At 44.6% G+C, this 27,781-nt stretch overlaps 3 protein-coding genes across 5 annotated transcripts in view; 2 read left to right on the forward strand and 1 right to left on the reverse strand.

Moving 5' to 3' along the window:
* Nucleotides 1-27,781, forward strand: part of STUM (stum, mechanosensory transduction mediator homolog) — a 287,384-nt gene that overhangs the window by 96,295 nt on the left and 163,308 nt on the right. The window lies entirely within an intron of this gene.
* Nucleotides 20,266-21,181, forward strand: MIXL1 (Mix paired-like homeobox). Its single transcript, XM_068185957.1, has 2 exons — nucleotides 20,266-20,679; nucleotides 20,756-21,181. Exons 1-2 carry the CDS (start codon nucleotides 20,392-20,394, stop codon nucleotides 21,170-21,172), a joined length of 705 nt encoding a protein of 234 aa, XP_068042058.1. The 5' UTR covers nucleotides 20,266-20,391; the 3' UTR covers nucleotides 21,173-21,181.
* LIN9 (lin-9 DREAM MuvB core complex component) overlaps nucleotides 23,739-27,781 on the reverse strand; it is a 38,657-nt gene continuing 34,614 nt past the window's right edge. For all 3 annotated transcript variants that reach the window (XM_068185951.1, XM_068185953.1, XM_068185952.1), the window contains 4 exons: nucleotides 27,091-27,216; nucleotides 26,586-26,768; nucleotides 26,382-26,479; nucleotides 23,739-25,089 (listed from right to left, as the gene is read on the reverse strand). In XM_068185951.1, the coding sequence (XP_068042052.1) occupies nucleotides 24,984-25,089; nucleotides 26,382-26,479; nucleotides 26,586-26,768; nucleotides 27,091-27,216 (513 nt within the window). In that variant the 3' untranslated portion in view covers nucleotides 23,739-24,983. The remainder of the gene's footprint in view (nucleotides 25,090-26,381; nucleotides 26,480-26,585; nucleotides 26,769-27,090; nucleotides 27,217-27,781) is intronic.

A 27,781-nucleotide genomic window follows, 5' to 3' on the forward strand; every position in this document is an offset into this window, starting at 1 on the left:
AAGAGAAGCTGAAGTTCTGACTGATCCCTACAGATTTTCTGTTTCACCCAAATGGAAGAAACAGCACTTTCTGTGCTGTTAAAACCAGAGATGTTTCTGCTTCATGGAAGGAGACTGGCCTGAAACCAGGCAGCCCTTAGTTTGTCTGTGTGGAGACCAAGCTAAATCCAAGATGCCGATGAGCTGATTTTGGAATAATTACAGAAAATTGATTTATCTCCTGACAGGCTGTGTCCCATAGTGAACGCTTGGTGTGCTTATCAAATGTGAGGCCATTCCTCTCTCCTCGTGCCAGCTTTGCTCTGCCATGCAAGAGGCACGTGAGCTGGCACTAGCAGAGCACCTTCCTCCTCGAAGGGCACCATAAAACTCTTGGAGAGGACCCAGCTGCAGAGTCAGAGCAAGATGTCTCTGACAGTGCTGTGTCTGACTGAAGCTCCTTCAGGTGTAGGAAGGGGAATAGCTGTGAGATGGTATTTTAGGAAAAAACAGGACTTTAAATCCTGGGAGGAGTCAGGAGGTCCTGGTCTGGGATCATGTAATAACAAATGATGATACATTTTTCTACAAAAAAATTTGAATTTGCAGCAATGGTTATTTGAGTTGACTGTTCCCTGGCATGCAACCAGTATGACTTGCAACACCTTCAGTGAATTGCTCATCAGTCCTGTAAATGGAGACATATTTCCCACATGATTATGACAAAGAGTTCCCAATAATTTATGTGTTGGAGGAAACCCTTAGCTTAATTCACAGATAAGATGAAAATGCTAAGTTCAGCCAGTAAAATGTTCATTCATTTCTTGGAACAGCAGCTTCTGCATGGGAAAAGAAACAAAAGAAATACAAGCCCCAGAGAGGGCATCTGGTCCTGTAAATACAGTGCTCTCCAGTAAGGAATGTAGACCTAGAACATTTATAGAGAATAAATCAATTATTTAATTCAAGCTGCTGAATGTTTGACAGCTAAAAATACCAACCTACTCACTGAAATTTTACAGTAAAGAATCAGAACATTCATAGGGCACTGGCCTCATGTAAACAAACAGCTCTTCCACTCTTCCTGGTACCAGAGCACCAGCCCTTCCTCCCAGATAGCCCTGAATGAAACCCATGTGCTTCCTGTGGCTTTGGCTGTCTTTTGGAGGAGTCCCACTCGTGTGGTGGTGTCTAACAGAGGAAGAGCCCCACTTTGAAAGATGCGGCCTAATGTGGTGTTAGCTGCAGCAAGGGCTGCTAAATATTTGATTATCTCAAAGGAGCATCTCTGAGCAGCTGGGTCTGGCACTGTGCTATGGGCTCAGAAATACAAATCTCTCACTCAGGAAATATTTTTATCGGTTTCTCAGGAATGGCTACATTCAATAAACTGGGTGTGACCATCACTCCCAGCCCTAGTGCTATGGTAACAGCCCTGGGCTTCCATAGCTGGAAAAGAGTGGAGTGCCTGGTAGGAAAGGCTACATGTATTTCTGGGAGGGTGACCAGATTAATAGATTAATTAAATTCCTCAGAGTTTGGAAATTGAATTGCTTTTGTGGGTATTAACAGGATTGACCTTTTCCCATAACATGGCACTCCTGTTCCTCTTCTTACTATCTTTGTTTTCTGTTCATGGGAGTTGTACTGGCTGAATAGAACCAGGACCAGAAGGAAGAAAGTGTTCAAGCTCTTTTGATTTAATTAAAGGTTTTCTCTTTGCCTGCCTTTCCTTATAGGACAGACATAAACTGTTTGGTTAGGAGCTGATCTGACACTCTCCACCCAGGGAGGCATTGTTACAGTGTAATGGACTCCCAACTCTGCTAGAAACATGAAGAAAACCAAATTTTATTTGTGCTTATGTCTGATACAATCCAGACTAAGAGTATGTTTTTGTTTTCCCCTTATAGTTCTCTTGATCACAGTCATTTCATAAAAATTGACTTTGGATGTTGGAAAACATATTTTTCCAGGACTTAAAATGAATCATAGAGTCACCATTATCATCTGCCCTTGTTGCCCATTTTGGTGACCACTCAACCTCATTTACCACCAGACTGCTCTTTTTTTTGTCTACTTGTTGCTTTTCCTAAAGTTTAGGAGCTCATGGTGACCCTAATGTATGTGTGACAGACAGCAGATGTTCTCAGAAACTCTTTAGATGTTCAGGACATGTTCAACTCAAGGATCACACTTCAATGCCTTGCATTTCTGTAGTAATTTATGGTGACATTCACACCAATTTCTCTAACTTACTGTGTGAGGTGCAGAATAAGTTAATTGGATGTAGGATCTTGGCAATAGCTTTTTAGCCATGTCAGCAAATCCTGCTGAAACCAGGTTTATTGGCAGAGTGCTCAAGAAACCTCTGAGGAAACATACAGCTGCTAAGGTCCATCTTCACTAGATATTCCCATTCTGAGAGACCACAAACATCCTATAGCATGGAGGCAGCTATCCCAGCTCCAGGTGACCACAGGTGAGCAGTTCAGCCTCATAAATGAAGCGATACCGGTTCCATTATCTCACGCTGATATGATTGCAGCTGCTGCAGTGTAGCTGTGTAAACAGGCACGCCCTTTGCAGGCACAGGGCCTGGGAGAAGCAGCACAGCTCTTTTATCTACAAGTCTTTGCCAAATGAGATATGGCCAGGAATTGGAGCACTTCCTGAATTTAACCAACTCCTCTAATAGAGTGATTTTACAGAAGAGAGAATAGGGAAATTGATGCAATTAGCAACTGCACTTTTGGATATGTGCCCAGAAGAAAAATGTGAACCAACAGCCAGATGAATAATTTATATTCATGTAAATTTAGAGCACCTATGGATGATCTTTTCAAACACCTCCAGAAAGTGAGTTGTACCTCTGTGGCAGGGTCTGACCTCAACTAGCAACTGTCCCCAAAGAGGACAGAGGTGGCACATGGCTGACCCTGAGATCTGATGCTCCAGATGCATCCTCTTCTGTGCTGTGTTACATACCAGCTTCTTAGCTCCCGTGTCCTTTTCTTTTTTGGCTTTATTTTCAAATGAACTGTATCTTCCTTTGAAACTCCAAACTATCCAGTGGCATGGGAAATGATAGGCAGAGAGGAGATTTCTGTGCAAAACTGCTGCTCCTCCTGCCTCTCTCTTGGTGAGAGCAAGGCTATGTGAGCAACACGTGGCACTATCCACGTCACTCCTTCTATTCAGCAAACAAAAGGATAACACACCTTTCAAAAGCATGCAGTAAGCCTGTCCCTCTTCCTCTGATTATCAGATGCACTCTTTAATGGAGAGCATGTGGCTGGTTCTCAGCTGCTCAGCTGTGGCTCACTTTTTTTTGTTGTTGTCTGGGGTTATTTCTCCTGCTTTGAGTTAAATTGAGAATGAGGTTTCATGAGATGTCTGTAGCCCTGGCCTTCTCCCACCACACACTCCCATCAACATCCTGGTTGCCAGCTCTTAAGCTAGTTGGACCTCTCAGCAATCCTCTTCACCTTTTAAAGCAGCTGGCTTAGTTCTCTGCTGCCTCAGAGGGCAGGCCTGCTTCACCAAGAGGTCGCTAAACCACTGGCAGCAGCAACAGCATGCTGCCAGGAGCAGGACAGCAAGGATGGGAACAGGTTGTCCCTTTGGGCACAGCAGTTACAGCCATAAGCTAATGCCAAATAGCAGTGGTTGCACTCCACCACTGCTCCCAGCTGTGTTTCCTGCCCTTTCCCTTGCACTGGATCTAGCAATGGAGTGGCTTCAGGGTGAGTTGATCCAGCTGGCCGATATGGCTGAAAACTACTCATTTTTATGGCATGGTTGGTCTGCTCCTGTTGTCAGCCAGATGAACAGATTCTCCCTGTGGCTGCACAGCCACTAAATGCAACATAAGGAAAGCAGTGCAAATGGGAAACAGACAGAAACCAGCTTGTACATAGCCCAGCTGCAATACCAAACTGCAGGCTAAAGAGCAGCCACGCCTATCCAGCCATCCTGCTGTTCTGCCAGAGTCAGATCACTCAATAGTTTGCTTCCCTACCTGTGCTCTTCTTCTCTAATGAAGATCTTTTCAGTACAGGAAGTTTACTTTTATCTCCCTTGTTCAGTATGAGTAGTACTGCACTTCAGCAGGCAATTTCAACCTCCTCTGATTTGTGGACTGCTAGTGGAGAGGCTGGCAGGACTAAATCTATTGATTTCCGTTCCTTTGTGGCTTTTGTGGGCCTTGGAAGTTACTCACAGTGGCAACAATTAAAGAGTGAAATGTACTGCACAGCAGAACTGCTGAGAATCACATAGGACTCACCAGACTGGTAACTGTCTTTTGACATATTTTTCTCCTCTCATTTCTTTTGATTTCTTATTGAGGATAATAAAATCAGAGCAGATTATGGAGAGTAAGGCTAGTGAACAAAAATGGAAACTTTGAACTAAAACCTTTTCAGTTCAGTTTCCTAATGGACAGCACAGAACAAACTATTGAGCCAGGACTTCTCATTCTCTCTGTCTGTGAGTAGGCTGTCTTTTTGGGAGATAAGCAGTTAACATCCTTTCTCAGTAGTGCAAGATCCTTTGTTGCAAGCCAGAGTCACAAAGCTAAGTTTGTGTAGGGGCTGCACTGGTTAACTGTGCCCTCTCTTGGCTTACAGATTCTCCTTTTGGAAAAGCTGTGGCTCCTCTCTCCATCATTGCAGGAGGCTGTATTTTGGTACATGGGGGTTTCAGTGGCAATACTGGCTTGCAGTGAAATGCAGCCTCCTTCCTTTTATACCTCTTCTCCCTCTCTCTCTCCTGGCTTTATTCCCAGATCTGATTCACAACCCAGCCCTGTAAACCGAGTCAGTACAATTGTCAGGGTGAAAGGCTGCAAGAAGAGGAGTGGGAATGAGGGAGATGGTAAAAGAAACGGCAGGTGGGATCTGCTTAAGCTGCCAAGCCCTTACTTTTCACCAACCCAGTCTTCAACACTGTCACGTTTAGTACATCCATAGTCTGGCCCAGCCCCTTCAGCCAAAATCGTCTGTAGTTTATTTACACACCTTCTGGTCCCCATCTTGCTGATAAATGAGAGGAATTGCTGCTGAAGACATCATACGTTTTTCTCTTAGGTACAGAGATACGTGAATCATTTTCCTTTCACACGCTTTGCAGCAAGATAAGGAAACCTTTGAATGAAGAGGGGAACAACATTAACATATAATTTAAAGTAATCATGAAGTCATCCACTGGGGACCTCAATAATGTACCTTGTTAAGTGGGGTCTGGGATGGCTGGCATATGTTGGAAAAACAGGGCAATAGTTCTCAAAGGAAAAGCTTAACCAAGGTCAGTACATTCCACCAGCTAGATTCCTGAACAACATTCCCAGGAGAGAAGTATCTGAATGCCTGATTCAGTGGTGATGCGCTCCTACACACCAGTCCTAAAGCAGCAGAAGTTAACAACACTCAAAATGTCAGCACTGGCCCCTGAGATAAAACACTGTCATGATGAAAGGAGCAATTCTCTGGAGTCCTTCTGCCTGCAGAATCTATATAAGCTGGGCTGCACTCAAGGAGCCTTCGCAGTGCAATTATGTGAGTTAAGGACTGGGTCTTTTGCTGTTAAAAGCCCTCACTTAGGTATAGCTACACACATAGGCATGAGCAGTGTGTCTTTAACCTCACTGAGATACAGAAAAAAAAATGTATCTCTAGTATAGACAAGCCCTTAGGATCAAAATACATTAATATCTCACGGTGTTGATTTTATTACAAGCCTCCACAGAGTGCCCATCACTGTAGTTCTTGAGTAGCCTTTAAATAACAACAAAACAGTGGTATTTTCCAGCTAAAAAACAGGCTCTAATATTTGGAGCATCAACTGACATTTCTTCCTAGATCAAAGCCAGGGGAAGGAAATTCCTTGCCAGATGGAGTCCCAGGCATCCCTGGTAGTGTGCCCATAGCCTCTTAGCCATGACAGACAGCTGGATCTTGCTAATCCTCTCTATCCAAAAAGAGGGCAGTAGCAATCTTTGAGGGTTGCACCTTATCACTGTGGTGTGAAATGCCACTTGCAGGTCAGTGGCTACTTGTTCCAACCCCTCTCACTACATTTTGGGTGCAAAAATGTAATTATCTCACTGCTGATTAATTTTAGAGAATAGTCCAGTCCCTTGGCTTAACTGGTCATGTCAGGAGGGAGCTGGTCCTGATAAGGACTCCCAAATCCCACAGAAATAAGTAAAAGTATCCAATATTACCTGGTTTGATGAGAATAATGCTTATTTAGAGGCAAGTAACCTAATGCACAACAAAATATCTAACAATATTCATCTTTCTGTCATCTAAGAGACAGGAGAAAAATCCTCCAGAAGGGCTGGAAAGTCATGAAGGTCCAAAGAAGAAAAACTGTTATAACCACATATGAAAGAAACAAGATTTTAGCTTTGGGATCACGTTCATTGCAAAGGGGTCCAAATTTTCAGTTAATTTTTTGAATGAACTTGTTTTCCTCAACTTGTAAAATAAATCAGAGGGAAAAACATGTGTTTTGAAAGGAAGTTTTTTTTTATTCCCCAGTGATATAGCACAAGATGTTCCCTTCTAATGTGTTGCAGGAGTTGGTTTGATGATTCCTCCTGACACCTCAAAGATCCAAGACTACAAAGAAGTAGTGAAAGGATTAAATAAATCCCTTGGTCACTGTGGAAAATCATAGCCTGGGAGTCAGAACACCAGGAGCTCGAGGTTTCCATGGCTATTGTAAGAGACAGACAGCTTCATCTTGGCACCTGTCTAGCATTGCAGGACTGTTTTTTCTCTTCTTTAATCAAATGGGCTCATGGCCAACAATTTACCTCACTTCTAGAAGTGTGGAAGCCACTTGGTTGTCCCAAATCCTCAGACAAACGTAGAGAAAAGCTTTGCAAAAAGTTTCAGCTATCCCTATTTAGAATGGAAGCTGCTCAATATCTAAAGAACTGAGCTCTTAGTTGTCAAGGGATATAGTAAAATCTGAAATAATCTGCAGACTGTTAGAGGCACTGGCTGGGAAGTTATTGAATGTTCAAGGATTTCCAGTATCCCGTTTCCTAGGTGCTGTTAAAGAAAACACAACCTTTAATTCCACAGCAACTCGTCTCCCCCTGTGATACCATTATGTGTACATGGCTGGACATGAAAAATGTGCCAGCTCTTACCTGACACCATATTGCTACACACTGCAGCATGTAAATTAGTCTCTGTGTGTTGACACAAGTCACCTTTCTTCAGCGTCACATTATTTAAACAAGCATACACTGTTGGCATGTGTATCTGTGGGTAGAAGAAACCACCTCCCCAGCCAGGTCCTTTCCTGCTCACACCATGAACAGCCAGGAGCCCTGGCAAGGTGGGGGAGCCTGAAAGGGTTTCCAGAGAGCCTTCAGGAAGTCAGGGAAGGATAGGCACCAGGGCTGCTTCCCTGGCTCCCTCCCAAGCTTTCTGTCTGCATGGAGACTGCTTGCTTTCATTTCTGGGTGCCTCTGATTTCCTCATGGATCAAACATCCCTGCTTGGGAGCTGGGTGCAGCCAGTGCTCAGAGGCATGCCAAGCCCATTCCATGGTGTGCATGTTTCCATCCCAATGGCTTTGGCTGATGCCAGACCCTTGCTCACTTTGCCTGACTGTCCTGTCACCTCTGGTAACAGCCGTGTCTGGCAGCGACCATTTCCTCAGACTGGTGAGCTCATGGCTGCTCCAAACCCGTGTCACAGGAGTTGGCACGTCCCTTGGAACAGGCTGCTCCCCACCCACACTACAAAGGCCTATCTGCACTACAAACCAAACCGCCCTGCCTGCAACATTGCAGCCACTTTGCACTGTTCAGTCCTGACAAGGATGCAAAAAGGAGCTGGAGTCTCTACCAGGCCAGGAGGGTGCTGTCCCTCAGCCTGGCTGGTCCCCACTACAAGCCCTGCCAAGCCACAGCTCAGTCCAGCAGGACTTCAAGCAACCACTACAGCAAACTGGGCACTCATGAGATTTTCTTCTGAAGCTTTCCTTCTTTTTCATGTAGCTGTTGCTTCCTGGATTTATATTGTTTGAGCTGTCTCAGTTGGTTTCAGAAAATGGAATTGGATGTGCCACTGGTAATGTCAGCTAAGCAGATGGCAGGCCAGCAGCTACAGGGAAGGGGGAAAGCACAGCCAGGTTCACCTTTTTGCTCCGCCACTTACTGACTTCCACATCATCATGGGCAGGTTGCTCAAACTTCCCATTTTCTAGTAAAGCAGACTGGAAGATTTTTCAAAGTCCTCAAAAGAAGCAAGTCCACAGAGTGAAATGTGGTGATCACTTCTGAATGTTTATTGCTCAGATTTTGGAAAAAAAAATAAAGGCTTTACTACAACATCCATCATTTCAGGGCTGTCCTTAACAGAGACCCAGCCAAAACCACCTCTCCAGTACTCTGAGGGTATGCAGTGCTAGCACAATTCCACAGTCATTCACTTCTGTCTGTTCACTCTAGATTAATAAATCCAGTTTCCTTCAACAGTTTCCTTTCCTGCTTCTATGGGAAATTTTGGCCTGGTCAGTGGTTTTTTAAATACATATGGCCAAATCCAGTTAAGGATGAAAATGGGTTTTATATGTTAGGTAACATTAATGGACTTACAAACTGAGTTCTTGCATGGGGCAAGTGTGAGTGAATAACACCCAGCAGAGCTGCCCGAAGGAAGGTTTGCTGCTCTGTTGTCACTGTGTAAAGATCACTGATAGCACATAGTCAATGCGAGGTAAAAGTCAGTCAATTTTGCAAATCCAGGTAAAATTACCTTTCTGTTAACAAACCGTGCAAAATTACTCAATTTGTCTAACCTTGAATTCCTCCTGGTTTCTGGGGAGATTATGTCCCAAATTCCTTGAACTATTTAATTATTGCTATTGTATTTTATTTTGGTTGTGTGAACATGAAGTAGGGCGGACTTGTAATACACCAGGGACTGTGTAGAGCAGCAGCTGTTACACTTTCAAAGAGCATTACTGAGCTTTTTATAGTTGGCTGCAGTTGACATCACAGCTAAATAGAGTCTTGTTCTAAAATATATTCCACCCAGCCTATGCAACCTGAAATCTAGGCATTGCTGGGAGGAGAGAGGGTCACAGGAAGCAATGCAATACCAGCACAGAAGTAAAAGCCTGGGGATGTGTTTGCTTGTTTTTCCTGCACCCATTAGAAATGCCCTTGAATATTTTTTCCAGGAAGAGCAGAAACCTCTGGAGAAGAATGACAGAGTGAAACTCTCCTCTCAGGATCAGCAATCAAATCTGGCCCAGGTCAGCAGTGACCAACAGCTGCAATATATTGCTCACTGTAGGTAGATCTCTTAGTGCCTCACAGATGACTGTCCAAACCAAAAGAGGCCAAATGCTTTTACACTGTTGTCACTGGTGCCACCAGGATGCTGCTGGAACCTGGGTAAAAGCTACTGTGCAGTAAAAATCATTGGAGAGGAGCATCACACACCCAGCCCCCTTTCTGGACTGGACCAGCAGCTTCTGGAGCTTTTGGGAGAGAACTCTGCACTGTACTCACTATTAAGAAAATAACAAAGCTGAGTTAGTTGAAGCAAAGCTGAAGCTTATCCAGGACTCAAGTCTAGCCCCCAAAATGTCTAAATCCACACTATCCTTGTGTGTGTCTGAGTATCTCTACTATTCTATAACTGGACATACTCCATGTGAATGGCCTGTATTTCCTGGGGTACTTTCACAGCTTTACATGCACTGCACCTCCTCTCCGAGTCTGGGACTGAGGACTCTTTGGTTTTCAGGCATGGTTTCTGCATGGATCCTAAATGACCTAATGGAGAAATGTCAATATCTTTCTCTTTGCCTGACTTCTGTTTCATCTTACAGGAACCCACTGTCCTGGCAAGAAGTCCCTCTAAGGGGCCAAGCCAGAGAGCCCCTTGTGAGCCTTCCCTGGGTGTTGGTTAGATGGCCTGCCAAAAACATCACAGGTGAGACTTACTGGCACAAGCCCTTTCACAACTTGGCACTGTTTACTGTTTGTGGGGTGTGATGGCACAATTCCTCCTGAAAACTGCACAGACACAAGCCTCCTCTCTGCTGCAAAATGCATTATCCTCAGAGCCAAATGAATCAGCACATACCCAGTGTAGCAGCCAGGACTGACCAGCACTACCTTCCCCTTCCAAAATGTCAAATGAATTTCTGCTTCAGCATATGACACCAGCAACCACACAAGTCTCCCAGTCTCAGGGTTGTTGCTGTGCTCTTTATGTTATGCTGCCCTTCGTATTCATATCAATGTTCAATGATCAACTCCCAAATGGCTCAAACTCCACCCAGAGGAAAAAAAAATGCTATTATATAAACTGTGGCTATTCTGCAAGTGCTCCAAAGAACACTTCATCACCCCTTTTTTCACAATTCATGATTTTTACATGCCTACATGGAGAAAACTAGCAACCTGGACCCACAGATCTGGAGAGGATTTCACAGGAGTGGCTCTCCTTTTGTTGTGAAAAAAAAGTGAGTAAGTCTTTACTTTTGTATAATGTGGTCGATGGTTGCTCCAGCTGCTGAAAACATCGGCCAGAGTTTGAGAAGTGAACCTGGGAAGTGTGGACAGGGAAAGAATTCACTCGGACCTGGAATTAATGACCTGGTCTTTTGCAGCACTTTGTGCCTACGCATTTTACACAGTCCTAAGTAAAATTCCCACCTGAAAACAGCTTTTGCACTTTGCTTAGACAAAGGAATCTGGTGAAGCTGCACTGCTTCAAGATTACATAAAGGCCTGGAGAGCAGGAAGCAGGCACCAATCCAGCTCTGGAACAGGCATCTTCTAGGAACAGCCCTGTGTGTGTCTGCCAGTGTGCCATGCACCTTCTTTTCAGCAATGGGGTCACAGGCAAGTTACAGTGGCATTTGATGGGTGTGTTTGGACAGCCCAGACTTGGTCATACACTGTTAATGGCAACTTGCTGCTGTGGAAATTTGAAATGCAAAGACTTGTTTGGAATAAAGAAGGTCAGGTCGAGTAGATGAGGAAAGAGTGCAACATGCAGGGTTGGGGTTTGCTTGACTGGGCATCTGTGTGGCTCTTAGGAAATATCCTGGTCCCTAAAGCAGGAATCTGCTCCATGCAGCCAGAGGAAGGATCACCATTTGGCTGAGGAGATGCAAAATCAAGCTCTGTGGGCAGGTAGGATCAGTCCTTAGTCTGTTAGGATTTTTAGTGGCAGCAGGTTCCCTGTTTATCCTGAACTGCTTTGTACATACCAGGACTCTTGCTGCAGTAGCTGATAAAAATATAAAACACAGAGGAAGGAGAGCTCAACCAAGAGACATTAATCAAAGGAAATTCCTTATCTTCTCACTTCTGCCCTTATCCTGGCAAAATCTGAGAGAAATACAATGTTTTTGAAATGCCAGAAAACCATGAACACTGCCATGCTGGCACTGACCAAGACCCACACGATGTAAAACACCCAGGTGATACTGTGATTGATGCGATATTCTGCCCAGCTTTGCAATTTCCAGCCACTGTCATAAATATTTTGTCTACAGCTATATTTCAGGCATTGTCAGTGAGTGACAAAAGAGGCCAGCAGCAGTGGAACTGCAAATAGAAACCTACACTATGATGATGCTGCACTCTTTTTTGATCACTCAGATGTGCAGCAAACCCTCAACATTCCTTTAAACCTTCTCTTTCCTCAAGTACCTTAGGTAAGAGGTGTCCCAGCTGCAAAGATGTGACTGCATAAGAGGAAAAATGTGGTCTTGTAAAGATGTGGGGGATAGCTAAGATGGCAGTAGAGAGCAGCTGAGATCACCCCAGCCTGGAGTCACTGTCCATCCTGGATTGCAGTTGTCACATCTGGAGTAATAAATGCATTTGCTCTTTGCCATGTGTCCAGCAGCACGGGGAACCTTCCAGGGGCATGGAAGAAAAGCTGTCAAGGAGAAAAGTCTTAAATCCCCCAAGTAATGTGTAAAACAAGCTTGCTCATATACAAAAGAGTGGGGTAAGAATCAAGGGGATTAAAAGATAATGGAGAAAGAGATAAAAGTACCAATAAAAGGATGGAGAGGAACACCTTTAGTCAACAAAGGAGAGGATCAGAATAAGGAGGTGACAAGGGTGTGGCCTTGGCAAACAGAGCCAAAGTCAAATAGAAAAATAACCCTGCCAGAAATAAATGCAGAGGAGTTGAGCTTGAATGAAAGGGGAAGAAAAACAGCTGTCATGTAAAATGGGAGTGAGAGAATGAGCAGGGCAGCCCAGGGGGGCAGCGGTGCAGGGCGGAGGCAGGGACTTGCCTCAGAGAGCGCCTCTGCCAGAGGAGTGAGCCAACACACAGGACTCTGTTGGACAACTTATCTGGGATGGCTGAGGCAGGGGGACGGGACAGTGGGGGAGGAGGATGGAGATACTGATCTGTGTAAATGCCTGGAGCTTCTGTGTGAGTCAGGCAACAGAAAACTGTGCTGTGGGCTTACCAAAGTCAAGATAACCTATGGAAGTAATGCCTACCGAGTGTGTTGCGTGGCACTTCTCTTTAATTTGATTTTAAATAGCAAAGAAATATGAGTCATTTCATGCCCAGAAGAGAATGACATTATCAAATGGCATAGTAACCACTGCACTCCCCAGCTATGATCATGTGGTACTGCTGATTTAATGATCAACTGCAAAAACCCCAGCTCAGGTGAAACTTCCCACGTTCCATCCACATGTTAAACCTGAAAATCTTCCAAACTTTACAGAGGCTTGAAAACCTTTGAAATTCAAGAGCCCAGAAAAAAATACAAGAGCAAAATCAAAATGGTTTTGTTGTAAATGTTATGATATGTGAGACTAAAAGTCCCTCATCTCTAAAACTGATCAGAAAAGAGGGTGAGAAACATTTAGAATGAATGATTAGACTGAAGCCAGAGCACTGACCTTGGCATATGTCTGAGAAGCAGCAGGGAAGCACAGGGAAGCCAGATGAAGGATTCTCCAGGCAGTACCAGTCAGAGAGGGAAGGCTTGGTGGATTTTAATAGCACCAGGGCAGCCAAGGGCAGAGAAAGATCATGGGTTTGTGTTCATATTGTAACAGGCATCCAACCATACCGGGACAGTACTGGTTCTGTGTATTGTCTTCTGGTTTTGAACCATCAGAGCAAAACTTGCTTCACATTTGGATCCTTTTCTCAATAACCACAAGACACAAGCTGTAACAAACAAACAAACAAACAAACATTTACATAAAAATCCATTAATTTCAGCAGCTCATGCTCTCAGATACCAAACACTGCAAGACAGAAACAGAGACTCTTATGACTCATTTGTTAAGTTGGAGTAGAAGGAAGAGCTTACCACATACAGGGGATGATGATAAGGGTTTAAGAGACTGCCAAGAAAAGGTAGAAAACAATGCCTTAGCACTGCTTGCTAAGGCTAAGGAGGCTGACAAGGGAAGAGAGGGGACTGTTTGGAGCTTTTCGTGTTGTTATCCAGTGCTGTTAGAGGAGAATGTGGCCTCTTTGCTATCTATCACCCTGCCTTCCCCTGCCTGCCCTACTCTGTGTATATATTCTGGTTGCACCCTGGCAGGCTGCCTCTCCTAAGTAGGTGGTGAATGAAAAGGAGGAAAACATGGTCCTGTCTTTTTCCTTAGCTCTTCCTTTCTTATCTTCTTCCTTCTTTCTTTTTTTGTTCATCTGCAAACATATTCCTTTGCTTTCACAGTAAATTAATTAAACATTCTTGGGAGTTTGGATAATGCTGTTATTTTGTATACACAACCACCTGCACCAACAGTTCTCGGTAAATCTTCATTAAGGAAAGTACCTCTAAGAGCTGGGTATGACCTTGTTCAGAGCATTCGAGTAAGCAAAGCAATACAGTAAATTCTATTAAATAGAAGCTTTAGGTCCTCTCACAATATAAATATAAAATCACAGGGGGTACAGAGAGAAACTGCAACAAGGATTTGTTTAAAGCCTAGGGTTTGCTGCCACAGCAAACTTGGTGGGATTGTCCTCTCACTGCAGAAACACCAGTGACGGTCAGTGCCATTCTTGGGGTATCTCAAAACCCAAAGTAAAGTTGAGGCTTAAGTATATTTAAATTCAACACTAAACATACCCTGCTCTTTCAACCAGTCCCTCCTATCTCCAGATAGCTTCCCCCCTATTGCCCTTTCCCCTTCCCCACTCCCACCATTTGCTCTTATCTCCCTCCCACTCCCAAATCCTGAATCTTCCTCTCCCTCTGATGGTAGGGAGCCAGCTGCCAGCCATCAGACATACTCTGCTCTTGCCCTGTTGCTGTGTCTGGGTCCTCTCTGAACCTGGGCATCTTGCCCCAAATCTGTTGCTGCTGGGATTTAGCAAATACAGCCCCTTGATCTTTTCATATGCATTTGCTGGGTTTTTACGCCTCCCTGCCTCCACCACCGCTTCCTTCAAGGCTCTCTGTGTGTCTGAAGCTCTTATCAACTCCTCGGAGCAGAATACACGAATGGCACCACCAGGTCTTGAAGTCGCGTCTCACACCTCTCAGGAAATGGCTCACCCCACCAAGTCACATCCCCCTCCTAAGCACAGGGCTAAAGTCACAAGATACTATTAGTTCCTCATGGCCAAAACCAAGGGGACACGGCAGCTGAATTTTCAAAGGAAAATAGATTGTGCATATATAGAGGTAGTCAGCACTGAGCCAAGCAAGGCAGGCATCTTTCAGAGAGAACATAACCTCTTGTCACATTGCATTTGTTTTAACCCTCTGTCTGTGCATAGAGCTGCTGGGCAAGCCTGGTGATCTGAAATAATCTGTGCTGGGGATTTATATCACCAGGCTCTGACACTGTTCTGGTTCTCCAATGCCATGGGCTCCACCACACCAGAGATGTGCCCAATGTACTTTTTGTACCAGTACAAAAGTGAAAGGAGTTCAACCCAGCCCCTTGGTCACAGGTCACACTTAGGACACTGTGACAGCACCATCTCCCTGTCACTCTCCAGTGCTCAGGCACCTGGACACCCACTGGGACAGCCTGGAGCATGGCCAAGTCCCTTTCCTGTCCTTGCAGTAGGACACTGGCTCACTGTGTCCCAGCTGGAGGTGAACACACTCCCTGGGCTGAGCAGCAAGGCAAGCCCCCTCTTCCCCGTAGAGGATTCTGGTAAGGAGGGGCTCTCAGAGACGCAGATGAATATCCACAATGGACAGGCAGCTTGGGCCTTTCAAGACTATATTTCAAGGCATCTGCAAACCATGCCAGAGTGAGGACTAGACACAGCCCACCCTGCTCAAGCTCTTCCTTGTTAAAGCTGTGAGGACTAGAAAAATGACAACTCTAAATGAAAAACATGACAGCATTGTAAGATCTCTACCTAAAAGCCTGGATGGGCCTCAATATATAGATCTTGTGTCTGTACATTGGGAAGACCTGATAAACCTCTAAAAGCATTTGGAGGTTGTAAAGAGCTTTGTCACAATGACTAGAAGCAATCAAAGGGAAATTAAGTATTCATATAAAGATTTCCTCCTAGGCAGAATGAAAAAGCCTCAAAACCTAAGCTTAGCATGCATTAACAATTTTTGCTATCAGGGCCCTGCTAGAGAAGCTGGAAATTATATGGTATTTTCCTGCCAGCAGAAACTCTGGAGCAAATGTAGTTATATATGCAACCATAAAAATGTGTCTGCACTACAATTAATTTAATTTGTAGGATAATTATGCAGGGATTGTTTCTTCAGGGACAAGCTATCTAGAGATAGCTTAAACTTAACTCTTAACAGCAAAAACGTGTTTTTTTCTTAGACTTTCTCTAAATTAATGAAATCAAGTTTGTGTGACCAATGTCTCTTTTTTGGTCAGTCTCCTAATACATGGAGAGGGACTTTTTTCAAGGGCATGTCATGACAGGACAAAGGTAAATGGCTTCAAATGGAGAGTAAGTTTAGATTGAATATTAGGAAGAAATTCTTCACTGTGAGGGTGGTGAGGCCCTGTCATAGGTTGCCCAGAGAAGTTGTGGCTGCCCCATCCTGGAAGTGCTCAAGGCCAGGTTGGATGGGGCTCTGATCAACCTGGTCTGGTGGAAGGTACCCATGGCTGTGGGATTGGAACTAGATCATCTTTAAGGTCCTTTCTAACCCAAACCTTTCTATGATTCTGTGATAAGATTTGAACTTTTTGGCCAATTTCAATTAAAACCAATGTAGAATTTGAGATCTCCAAGATACCAAATCTTTGCAAAATTACTCAGGTTGACAAGAGACTGCTAAATCTCCACTTCTAGAAACCTCAATCTTGGGTTTAGTGACCAGAGAATTCATGTTGAAGACAGCCACCAAAAAGAAAAAAACAATAAACCTTGCTGGAATGACAAAAGACTGAGCACAGACTGTGTCCCTGTAGAGTCCTAGAAGGAACAGGGTGATGTGACATCTGACAAGCCAGAGGAGTTTGAACACAGCCAAGGCTGCACAGCTGGTTACAAATCACTGCATGGCAAAACCCCAGGTGTCCTGTTGCCTCCAGGACTGAGCAGCAGAACTGCTCACATTTAGTTATTTAAAGGAGTGTGTTTGTCTTGTCAGCAAAGCCATGACTGCATGTCACACTGCTGCCTACTCTTGCCATGTATTCTGGGATGCTTCCCAAGCTCCATTTCCTCAAGTCACATAAAGCAGGATCTCAAACTGCACATTTAAAAGATGACTTTGTAGCCCTGAGAGCCTGAGAGAACCTCCCCATCCTGACATGCAAAAGGCTGAAGAGCCAGCTAGCTGGAAAACTCACCACAGGGCCTATCTCCTCCTGCTTCTCCACAGCCTTGGTGTTTCACAGCCTGTCTTACCCTTGCTGGGTGCTCAGAGCTGGCAGCAGTGATGTGAGAGCACGTTCTCCAGGTGAAGCTTAAAACTGCTTTATTTCAGGTACAGGAACATTTTGTATTGTGAGTCTTCTTGGCACAGATGCCTCAGTGATGAGGCACTCCCAGCACAGACAAAAGCACAAGTTTCTCTCCTGACAAACAGAGTGAAGATCAGTGTAAACAGCTTCCAAAGCAGCCTGTAATTTTTCATATCAACACAAGGCAGTCTGCTTTTCCCTTAGAGACAGCTCTCTCAGTTTTTGCCATCTTAATTTAAAAAAGCAAGCCACTTCTGGACTTCTGTCACAGCTTCTCCTTCTCGAGGGAAGAAATAAAATCCCCCTTTTTGCCTTGGTGGGACACAAATAAAAGCAAGTCTGCAAAACAGGAAGGAACAAAACTGAATGTCTTCGAAATGCTTCCAGCCCTTACCTGGGTATGACTCCATGCAGATGTGGGCACCTACAAGCATCAGAAACTTCTTTGTCAGAACACAAGGGGCACAGCAGGATGGAAACCTACTTGTCAGGGAAAAGAAACTCCACTGTATCCAGACACAGCACTTTTTCTTTGCTGCAGGAGGCACACTGCACTACCCCACAGGCACAACTTTTAGGACATCAGTGGGATAATACTCTGTGGGAGCTGTGGAGAAGTATGCCAGCATTGGGAGGGGAGAGAACTGCCAGAGGGAAGCAAGGAGCTGTCTTTCATGTCATCCTGCTTGCCTGGGAGGAGGCAGAAGCCTCCTATTCTGATGTCCACCTAACAGCACACTCCTTCACAATCAGTACTGTCCCCCTTGCTTTTCTTCAACCTTAGATCTGTTTAAAACCAAGCCAATACAGAAGAGTGGCCACAAGGATCCCATGGACAAAATTAGTGTGTGATGCTCTGAGCAATAGGAAAGAGAAAATATAATTCCTAGGCTCTGGTCCCGCTCCAGAATTGCTTTGCTTTTGCAAAAGCACATACCACTGGTAAGCAGAAAAGAACTCATCACCAAGATATATGAACATGCTGGTAATAGCCAGCCAGCCCAGACAGGGAAACTGAGGCAGATTAGAAGTAAACAGAAGTCAGCACCTGCAGACAGGCAGCACAGCCTGACCTGCTCAGAGCAGTCTCATCCACTCACAGGTATGTCTGCTAGAAAATAAGATTCTCTGCAGCCAGGTAATGAAGAGTCTGAGTGGGAACCCCACAGCCTGGGGCCTGTGTGTGCAATCCTGGGCTGCACCAAGGGTTTTGCCCACAGATCACTCATACAGGGTTTCCTATTCCACACAGCAGAGCCACCGATCACACTGCATCCATGGACAACATGGAACGCCACAAAACGCAGTGTGTGGAAGTTATTTTACTTTCATTGTAACAATGCAGACTTTTTAAAAGTCTGCAATTGTTACATCTGTGTCTCCCAATGAAAGTTTTCAGGCCTGGGAAGCCTCATTGTTCTTTTCCTCACCAAGGGAAGCGTGTCAGCTACTGTCACAAGACAGCTGTTGGAACACTTCTGGAACCATGAAGGGCAAGGGAACTGAGGAGGCTTTTGGTCTGAAGGATGTCACAGCAGTCAGAGATCAAAGAGTCAGCCCATTTCCAGATTTATGAGTTGGGAACAGGTCTATTAGCTCCCAGTACCCACTCTTTCCTGAGTATCTGTTCAATATACATTGACAGTTGTCTTAATGGGAAGTCTGACACTGAAAACCACCATGCTCCTGGGCAGTGTGTCTCAGTTTTGTTTTCTGCTAGCTCAGAATCAGATCCAGGTGGGGCAGTCCTAGAAGCAAGCCCAGATGGGATCCCTTCATTTCCCTCCTGCTCCATCTGGCAGTGTCCTCTCACTTGTACAGCCATCCTGGGGATATTGGTAGGAATTCCACAGGTAGGAATCCCAGATCTGGATTGAAAAAACCCAACCAACAATCCCCAACTGTTGTTACTGTACAGTTAATTTAACTTGGGTTAATCCCCTGAGCACACGGTGTGGACTGACACATGCTCAGCTAAAGGGAAGGCATCAGGACAGGTGTGAACAGCGGGGAGCCTGTGGTGCCAGCAGCTCTTTAAGCCTGGGCTGCTGCTGAAAGAAAAACACATGTATGTGTGTGAAAAAACACATTTCCTCAAAAACCTGCTTCTCTGTCTGGCAGCCTTAATTAACCTTAACCACATCCTAGAAACTATATTCTTATAATGGTATAATTCCAAGCAGGATTAAATCCTTCAGAAAAGAAACCTCTGCTATATTTTTCCAGCAGAAAAATATATTTGTTGTAAAACACAATAAATCATTCAACATGTAAGTATAATCTGGAATAATTCTCTTTTGCTGCCACCTGTGGCATTTTCGAAATCTGCAAGCAATCTACAGAGTGATTCAACCCTCCATGAGTTTTTCACTAAAAACCTTAAATAATGCTGTCTGTGCTTTCTGGATTACCACTCACCTGTGCCCTTTCTCACCACTGTGCCCAATTGAGAACATTGTACAAGTCTCATGTGCCTGACTGCTGTCTGCAGGCTACAGCCCATGATTTTGGGAACAACCTAGAAACTATAGTCATGAAAGCATCTGGACTGCTGCACATGTAAAAGCACAAAGGTACAAATGTTTTATGAACAAAACTAAAACCAGCTTTTAACAATTTCAACGTGATTTTCTGTACAAAATAATTTTTCTTGGGAGACAGTTGTAAAAAGTAATATGAGGACAAACCATTTTAAGTGCCTTGGTGTTGTTAGGGTGTGCAGGCAGCATTTCAGCATGAGACCTCTCCATCTGAGAATCAGCTAAGGCAGAAGCACACGGGATGTGCCAGTGTAATGTGTAAAGGCATTAGCAAGTGGTGGAAAAGGTGATGACACCAATGTCTGCCTCTACCCCGTCTGAGCTGCTGTGGCTTTCCAGGTGCATTTAACTTGCATCTTAAAAAGAAAGAGATGATTTTGCAGCAGCAGGAAGCTGTACACCACCCCCACAGCTGGCAGCGAAGCACTGCAAGTGGAACAGTCGCGGCCAAGGAAGAGGTAACTTCTGTTTGCTTTATGTCTCACACCATGCGCGATCCATTACTTGCCAAAGCAGTCATCAGCTCGAGAGCATCTACCTCCACACCAATAGCTGGAGAGAGCGAACTCCATAACCCTCCCAGTCCAGACGTTTTATCAGAAATAACCCAGCCACTGCTCTGGTCCTCTCCGGGGTGCCAAACTCCCAACACCCAGTTGATTTGCGTGCGGATGCAAAGCCCGCTCCCTTCTCCCTCCTGCTGTCTATCTTTCGGGCGGGGAGTGGAGGGCTGCCAGCCATCACCCACCCCCGTCAAGCACGCACAGGGCATCACTGACTCCTCTGGGCTGAGCAAGGCAGGGGCCGCCCCAGTCGGGCACCCCACCGGCAGCCTGGGGCGCGGGGCCCGGCGGGGTGCCCGGAGCTCACCTTCCCCGCGGGGCCGTGCCGCCCCCTCGAACCCCCGCCCCTGCCGAGCCCCCTCCCCGGCTATAAAGCGCGGCGGGCCGGCCGGGCCCCCTCCTCGCCGCTGCCATGGCCGCGCTGCGCTTCGGGGAGCCCCCGGCGGAGCCGCCCGCCTTCCCCGCGGGCCGGTGGGCGGGAGGCGGCGGGCCCGGCCCGGCCTCGCCCGCCCTCAGGGCGCTTCCCCCGGCCGAGCCGTCGGAGGGGGCGCCGGCGGCCTCGCAGCGTCGGAAGCGGACCAGCTTCACGGCGGCGCAGCTGGAGACGCTGGAGCTGGTTTTCCAGGACACCATGTACCCCGACATCTACCTGCGGGAGAAACTGGCCGACGCCACGCAGATCCCCGAGTCCCGCATCCAGGTGAGGGGCGCCGGCTGTGCCGCGCCCGCCGCGCCGGGGCCGCCCCGCCGCGCTCACCGCCGCCCTCTCTCCTCAGGTCTGGTTCCAGAACCGCCGCGCCAAGTCCCGCCGCCAGCGGGGCCCGCCCCGCCCCGGCCCCGCCGCGCCGCCGCCGGGCTGCCCGCGGCCGCCGCGCTTCGCCGCCCTGCGCGCCCCGGAGCGGCCCCGCTGCGCCCTCTCCGGGGTGGCCCGCACAGAGGACGGCTTGGTCCCCTACGCGTGGCCGCCGGCCGCCGGTTTCCTCCCTGGCCCCGGCTTCGAGGGCTTCCCGCCCGGCCAGCCCGGCGGGACAGAGCCCGGCCCGTTCGCGGGGAGCGCCGCCGGCCCCTTCCCGCCGGCCCGCGCCTTCTGCGGGCAGTACTCGCCCGTGTCGGACGCCGAGGACACCAGCGGCTACTCGGAGTCGGGCTCGGAGTGGGAGGAGAACGCGCTCGGCGCCTTCCGCGCCCTCTGAGCGCCGCCGCGGAGGACGCGGCGCGGGCGGGGGACGGGTTAAAGGCGCTGCCCCGGCCGCGCTGCGAAGCCCTCCCGCCGGACCCCGTCCCGCGGTGCGCTGCCCGGGCGGGGAGCAGTCACACACCGCGCTACCTCACCACTGCTGCTCTGCCACTGTTGCACTTTATCCGGTAGTAAATGATTTTACCTATTTATTTAAGAAAGATACGGGTCGGCTCCATCAGCTGAGGGCATCTTTTTACACTGTATTTAAAGTTTTCTTGTATCATGTTTAGTATATCTATTTAACCTTCTTTAGCCAAAAAGCTAACCCAAATCCACTGTGTTTTGGGGGTGGGGGCTGGTCTTAAAAAAGAGTGATGGTCTGCTGGGGTTTTTTGACCAAGGAAAATAAAATAAAGCTTTACATTTTTCGTCTGCTTGTGTGTGTACCTGGTGCAGGGGCAAGGTTTCTTACCTTGGCTGATGGTGGGGTAGAGAAGTGGTAGATATTCCAGCTGCAGGTTCTCCTCCCAGGTCCTGGAGAGCTACAGCTGCAGTTCAGATGTCAATAAGAGATCTAAGGGGCCCAAAGGACAGGTTACAGAAACTGCCTTAAACTTTATCTGTCAGTATTTGTCTTAAATCTAAACTAAACAAACGCCCCCATCCCTAAATGAAAATGGAAATGTCTGACCTAATTAATACAAACCCCCAAATCTCAAATGCTCAGACAAAAGCCTCCAGTCTGCCAGCTAAGCCCAGGTTAATATTAAACTAAGAGAAATGGGAGTATTTTGTGGCCATTATAAGGGTGCTTTAGTTGTAGGCAGGGACTACACAGAAGCTGTTCACATGATGGCTTGTGGGCTGAGCTCTGCACTGAGAACGGCAAAATCAGTAACAACAGAACTCTCTCCTCCAATTCAATTTATTGAGGAAGGATACATTACTCTGTATGTATTTTGAGCATAAGACCAATTCTTCCTGCTTACAAAATAGCACTTCAGAGCCTAGCAGAGCAAGTTGCAAGTTATGGAAAAACACCCGAATGCCAGAAGCACAGGAAAAATGACCCATGTACTGGTGGCAGAAATACCCTGTATGAGGAATCATACCCCACAGAATAAGGTTACCAATGCACAAAATCCCTCAGTGCCACCCTGTAACATACCTCTGCTTGTGAGATCTGGGATAGCTGAATGCTGCTTGGACTGCAAGCTCACATGGTCAACTGACATGGTAGGGTTGCTGATTAGTATTCTCTGTCAAAAAAAACGCAGAGCTATCCTTGAAAAACAACATGAACCAAAAACCAACCTACCTCAGACACCATCTGTCCCAAGTGGACTTGGGGATCAGGAAAACCCCTGAAGAGAAGCACTTGCAGGAAAAGACAGAAAATAAGACCATGGTTCCTTGGGGGCTCAGGGTAAATTCGAATTTACTGATTATAATAAATCAAAGAAACTTGTTCTGCTCCTGCAGACTTCAGGTATGGTAGTTGCAGTGAGCTCTTGAGACTCCTGCTATGCTTGGGGTACACTCAGCAAAAGCATTTGTATTTGTTACTGTCACCAAAATTCAACATTAGCTCTGACCAACACATCAGTACCCAAGGAGAAATGCAGCCTTTCAAAGAAAAGAAAAGATGTGCAAATTCACATTGCCTACATGAGTGGGACAAATGACATGTGAAAGTAAATGGCTAATCACAAACGACAGATCTTTCTATGATACACTACCCTGCAATAATTAAAAAAACCTACAGCAACAGAAAACATGCTGGAGAGCACATTTAAGTATCCACATGTAAAAACCATCATACCTAAGGAATCAGAGTTGAGACTGGAGTGTGGTGGTTATTGCAATGTATTCTGTCTCCAGTAAGATAAAGGGTTGCCATGAAAACAGCTTCCTAAATCCTATGGTATCTACTAGTGTGTAGATAGTCTACAACTTGTCTCCCTCTCAGTTTGGGATGTTTGCCATCAACAAGGCCAAATGACTCTCCTGGTGTACTGAGAAGCCCTGCTGCTCAGAACATTCAGTGCACATGCTGAGCTTGAGTCCCAACAGCAGGAGGGATCACAGCAGAGGTGTGCAGAGGGAGCAGCAGGGATGTGAGTATAGGGGTGCAAGGGAATGGTTCCTTCTTCCTGAGCTAGCTGTAGAGCAGATTACTGCCTGTCTGATTAAACTTATGCACCTTAAATTAGGCTTTGGTGTCTTTCTCTTTTGGCACATTTATCTTTTTTACATGAACAGGGTGGTGGGAGAGGACTCCTTTCTGTCTTCTTTATCAAACAGATGGTAACACCAGAGAATAACGAGTGATATAATTACAAAAGCAACTGCAGGGACCACTATGATGTTCTATTGCATTATGAGAGGTAAGTTTTCCTGGGTAACTCAGCTAAATTACTGTTTATCATTATTTTATAGTATCCCTTGTCAAATGTTTAAGTACCTTTTAAAACAGCTACTCACCTCATCCTCGTAATATTTCATTTTCAGCAATTAGCTTCTCTTAAAAAAATGACCTGAGACCATCTGCAAAAAATTTTGCATTTTTGTGAAATATATCAACTCTCATAGGTCAATTTATTCAGTTACAAATTTCCATGAGAATAAAAGACTTATGCATTTCTCTTAATTAACAGAACAAATTTAGCTAAATATAAACTCTGCACTAAAGTTTTGCAGTGGCACAATACCAACACAGAATACAGAAGCATCTTTAAACTATACAAAATTTTAAAATTGAAAATAATCCTGTTTACATATTCTTTATACATTAACATATAAAAGACCTTATTTAATGAGGCATCTAAAAGAATCAAAAACATCTCTACAACTATCTCTGAAAATCCATATCTGGAAACAATTCATTACACAGAAGCTTTACAAGACTATTTAAACAAACCAATACACACTTTTTACAAGATTAACATTCCAAAAGGTATAGGCAGGCTGTCACTTCTTATTTTTGCAGTTTACCTCACTGGTTATCTTTAATTATAAAAAACTTCATATTTATATATGGTGGGTATTGTTGAATAACTAGTAATGTAATTTAAAACTTGTGCAAAATGAACAAGAATTTGGAAAAACAGTAAGTTTAACCAGTCACTTATATAAAATACCACCTAAAGAACTTTTGTCCTGTGTGAAGGGAAAAAAGCCATAACCAATCTCTTTCTGGAAAGTTAATAGTTACATTTTTATATTCCTTCATTAGACTCCTTCTATAAGTTATGATAAATTAAAAGTTCCAACAAGACATTGACTGATTGATAGACCTGCCCAACATCCTCCAGTTTACAGCTTGTGGTTGCTGGCTGTATCCTGCTGCTGCTTCCTTAGCTCAGGGCTTCCCAAGGGCTGACCTGGCAGCTCTGAAGAGCTACACAGAGGTGTAGCTTTACACAACAAAGACCTGCCATGTGGCTACTAACTCCAGCCATTTCCTCTTCAGCACTTCTAACATACCAGGAGATCCAACAGCAAGAGGTGTGCAGAATTAATCTGAACTTTTAAAAACGAAGTTCAAATTATATGAAAGTATGCTTTCAAGTTTACTATAATCAATGCAATCACTAAGAGATTACCAGTTAGCAAAACTACTGCATGTGAATAACAAATGGAGAAATCTAATGTAACGCTGGCCAGAAATGCTGGTTTCCTTAAGAAGCAGACAGAATATATCTAAAAGGGTCATTTCTGAGAGGTTTTCTCTTCCCTTATCTTCTGGCAGTTAGGGTATTTGGTGAAGCCTATAAGGAAGAAGATTTTCCAGAACTACTTGCTGTACACTTGAAAGAAAGTTTTCAGTCTCTGTTGGTGTTATTGGCTGCAAAAGCATGTAAGTTTCCCATCTGGCTCAGACCACTCTGAATATGTGCAACGTGGATCTCAACGTTATTCTGAAAACAACTGTGGGAAGAAAAAAAAAAGGAAAGAAAGAAATGTTGAATTCCATATGTAGGAGTTATGTCTGAATATCTCTACAGTGAAAAATCAAGATGTGAGCCTAGCCAGTATAAAAATTCAGGTGGATCAGAGAGCAGTACATACAAATGCAACTTGACAGAGAAACATGGGAAAGCACAACTTGCACAAACAGCTGTCAGAAATGAAGAGTCACCGACTTAAACACTTAAAGTAAGGTTTTAACATGACCGGAGTTAGTGAAATTAAAATATTATGAAAAGATGCTAAAATGGCCAAAATAAGTACCATGAAATGGAAACATCATCACTTTCTTTGCTGGGCACATCAACCTTTATTTGAATCAATTCCAATATGCAATTTGCAGGGTTGACTATAAAGAAGTTTCACTAATGTTTGAGGTTTGGTTTTGTTTTTCCTAATGAAAATTGCTATAAAACAGCATTTCTCAATAACTATATTGAAATCAAAAGGCCATCCTACTATCTTTGGGGAAAAAAATTGAAAATTCATGTGTACAGCCTCCCATCATTATGTAGCAATACAAGTAGTAAGGATATAAAGAAATACTTAGCATTGAGGTTTATTTTCTTAATGACATCATTTAGCAGCATGAAATACTTGTCACGAATTGCTGGAGGCAGAAGGTACTCCAGACAAGTATCACTACACTGTTGCTACCACATTCTTGCTATTTTTATGATGCCGCCTCAGGTAGCTGCTTGTGACAACAGTTGAAAAATGGCCCATGTAGACTAGACTGGCCCTTGGTCTGGCACAATATGGCTGCTCTTCTGCTTCTTGGCTTAAAATCTTGCCAATGGAAGCTGATCAGAACCTCTAATTGTCTCATATGCCACCTTTTAATATTTACAGACAAGAGGCTGAGTATGGTAAAAGAACAATGAAATTCTACTGTTCTCTGAAATTCTACTGGTTTAAAAAACTTGTATTCCTAGCGAGATTTCAAAATCTGACAATGGTTTAAAATAAGTTTTTAGATGTCATAAATTACTAAAGAACAAGAAAGTGTAGTTGTTGTTGCATCAATTTAGCACTTTTAAACTTTTTTTAACATGTTACTTCACAGAGAGGTTCAAACAGAAAACTGTTCATTTCACATTCCCTTTAAGAAGCCCCCCTTTTAGATGGGACCCTTCCTATAAGTAGAAGTTACTAGATTAAACCCCTTAATTATAATCAATCTTCACCTCTAAAATACAGTAAGAACTATCACAAAGCGTGTAATTAAGAATTAAATATTCAAAAAGTAATACCTGATATTTGAGGAGTCTATTGAATTCTTAATGTCATTTAATGAATCTGTTAGTGATTTAAATTCAAAGGAATTCAGATCACCTCCTTCTGCTAGACACTGTAGAAGAAGAAAACAAAAATGTTCTCACAGTTCAGCACAAAAACTGGCAGAGCTTTAATACTTTGTATTGTATGGGAGAAGCTATTTTGTGCAAATTTTTTACCTTAATTTGCAGTAATATTGCTGTAAGTCTAGAGATAAGATCAGTTAAATTTTCACTCTCCACACAGAGTTGTCCTGTTGACAAGGTATTTGCTTGTCTGACGACCTCCTGAGCTTCCTCTTCACATCTGCGCCTCAGATCCGTAGGCTGGTCAGCAGGCTGGAGGCCCTGGTCAGGAGCAAGCTGCAGAGATATGAAGGGGAGAAATTAAGAATGAAGATGTCCTTTGCATTTGGTGGATGTGTGAAATGAGATGATTTCAAAGACAGTTTGTGTGTGTATAGTACACAGTGTTATTTCTTTATGTATGTCTACTTAAGAACAGGCCACTGGCATGAAAAGCATTGCTCAAGGGCAGCTCAAATTTCAGAGAAGGAATCCAACACAGCTACCAACAGCTTCATTTCAGTGTGACCCCCACCCATCCCATATTCCCAGGAAATTCAATTTTCAAATTAGGTTGAACTAAACCACCAAGTACACAGAGATTCCAACAAAATCTTACCTCATAGCAGTACTGTTGAACTTTATGCAAAACTTTATTTAAGTCTTTGTTTAGTTGTTCTAGATCTAGAACAATTGTTGCGTATCTCCTCTGAAACTCAATGCCGATTGGCATGGAATAGGATTTCTGTGGAAAACAAAAAGCATATCAAAGTTAATGCAATACTGTACAGTTACAGATTTTGAACTCATCAAAAGGAGTTTCTATTTGAAAACAATACTGAGATATTTGAAATCCCAGTGTCAAATAGAATAACCTTAACATACAAAATATTAAAATGCAATATTACTCTTTATAACTCCAGAAACTGTGTAGGTAAACGACCATGCTTTTATTTCCTTCTTGAAGTGCTACAATAATCTAAGGTGGTAAATGCTACAGAAGATGACTGTGGTCTGACCTGCTTATTCCTCCAGTAGCTGGGCATGTCTTCTCCCTACTGGCTGAGCAAAAAACTATCCTGCCAGCAGAGGAACAGTACAGGACAATATGGCCTCAAGCACCTCTGCTGCAGGATGGGAGGCACATTTGGCTAGTAAGTTATTGGTCACTTGAGGATGACTCAGTGTTCTGTTACAGCTCACAGTTCTGCCAAAAAAGAAAGTTACTAGAGCTTATATTTGGTAACAGTATTTGGTAAGCATGATTTTCCACAAAAAGAATAAATACCAAAATACAGTATCTTTCTTCT

This window comes from Anomalospiza imberbis, chromosome 3, assembly GCF_031753505.1.
Source record: "Anomalospiza imberbis isolate Cuckoo-Finch-1a 21T00152 chromosome 3, ASM3175350v1, whole genome shotgun sequence".
In the NCBI taxonomy this organism is placed as follows: domain Eukaryota; kingdom Metazoa; phylum Chordata; class Aves; order Passeriformes; family Viduidae; genus Anomalospiza; species Anomalospiza imberbis.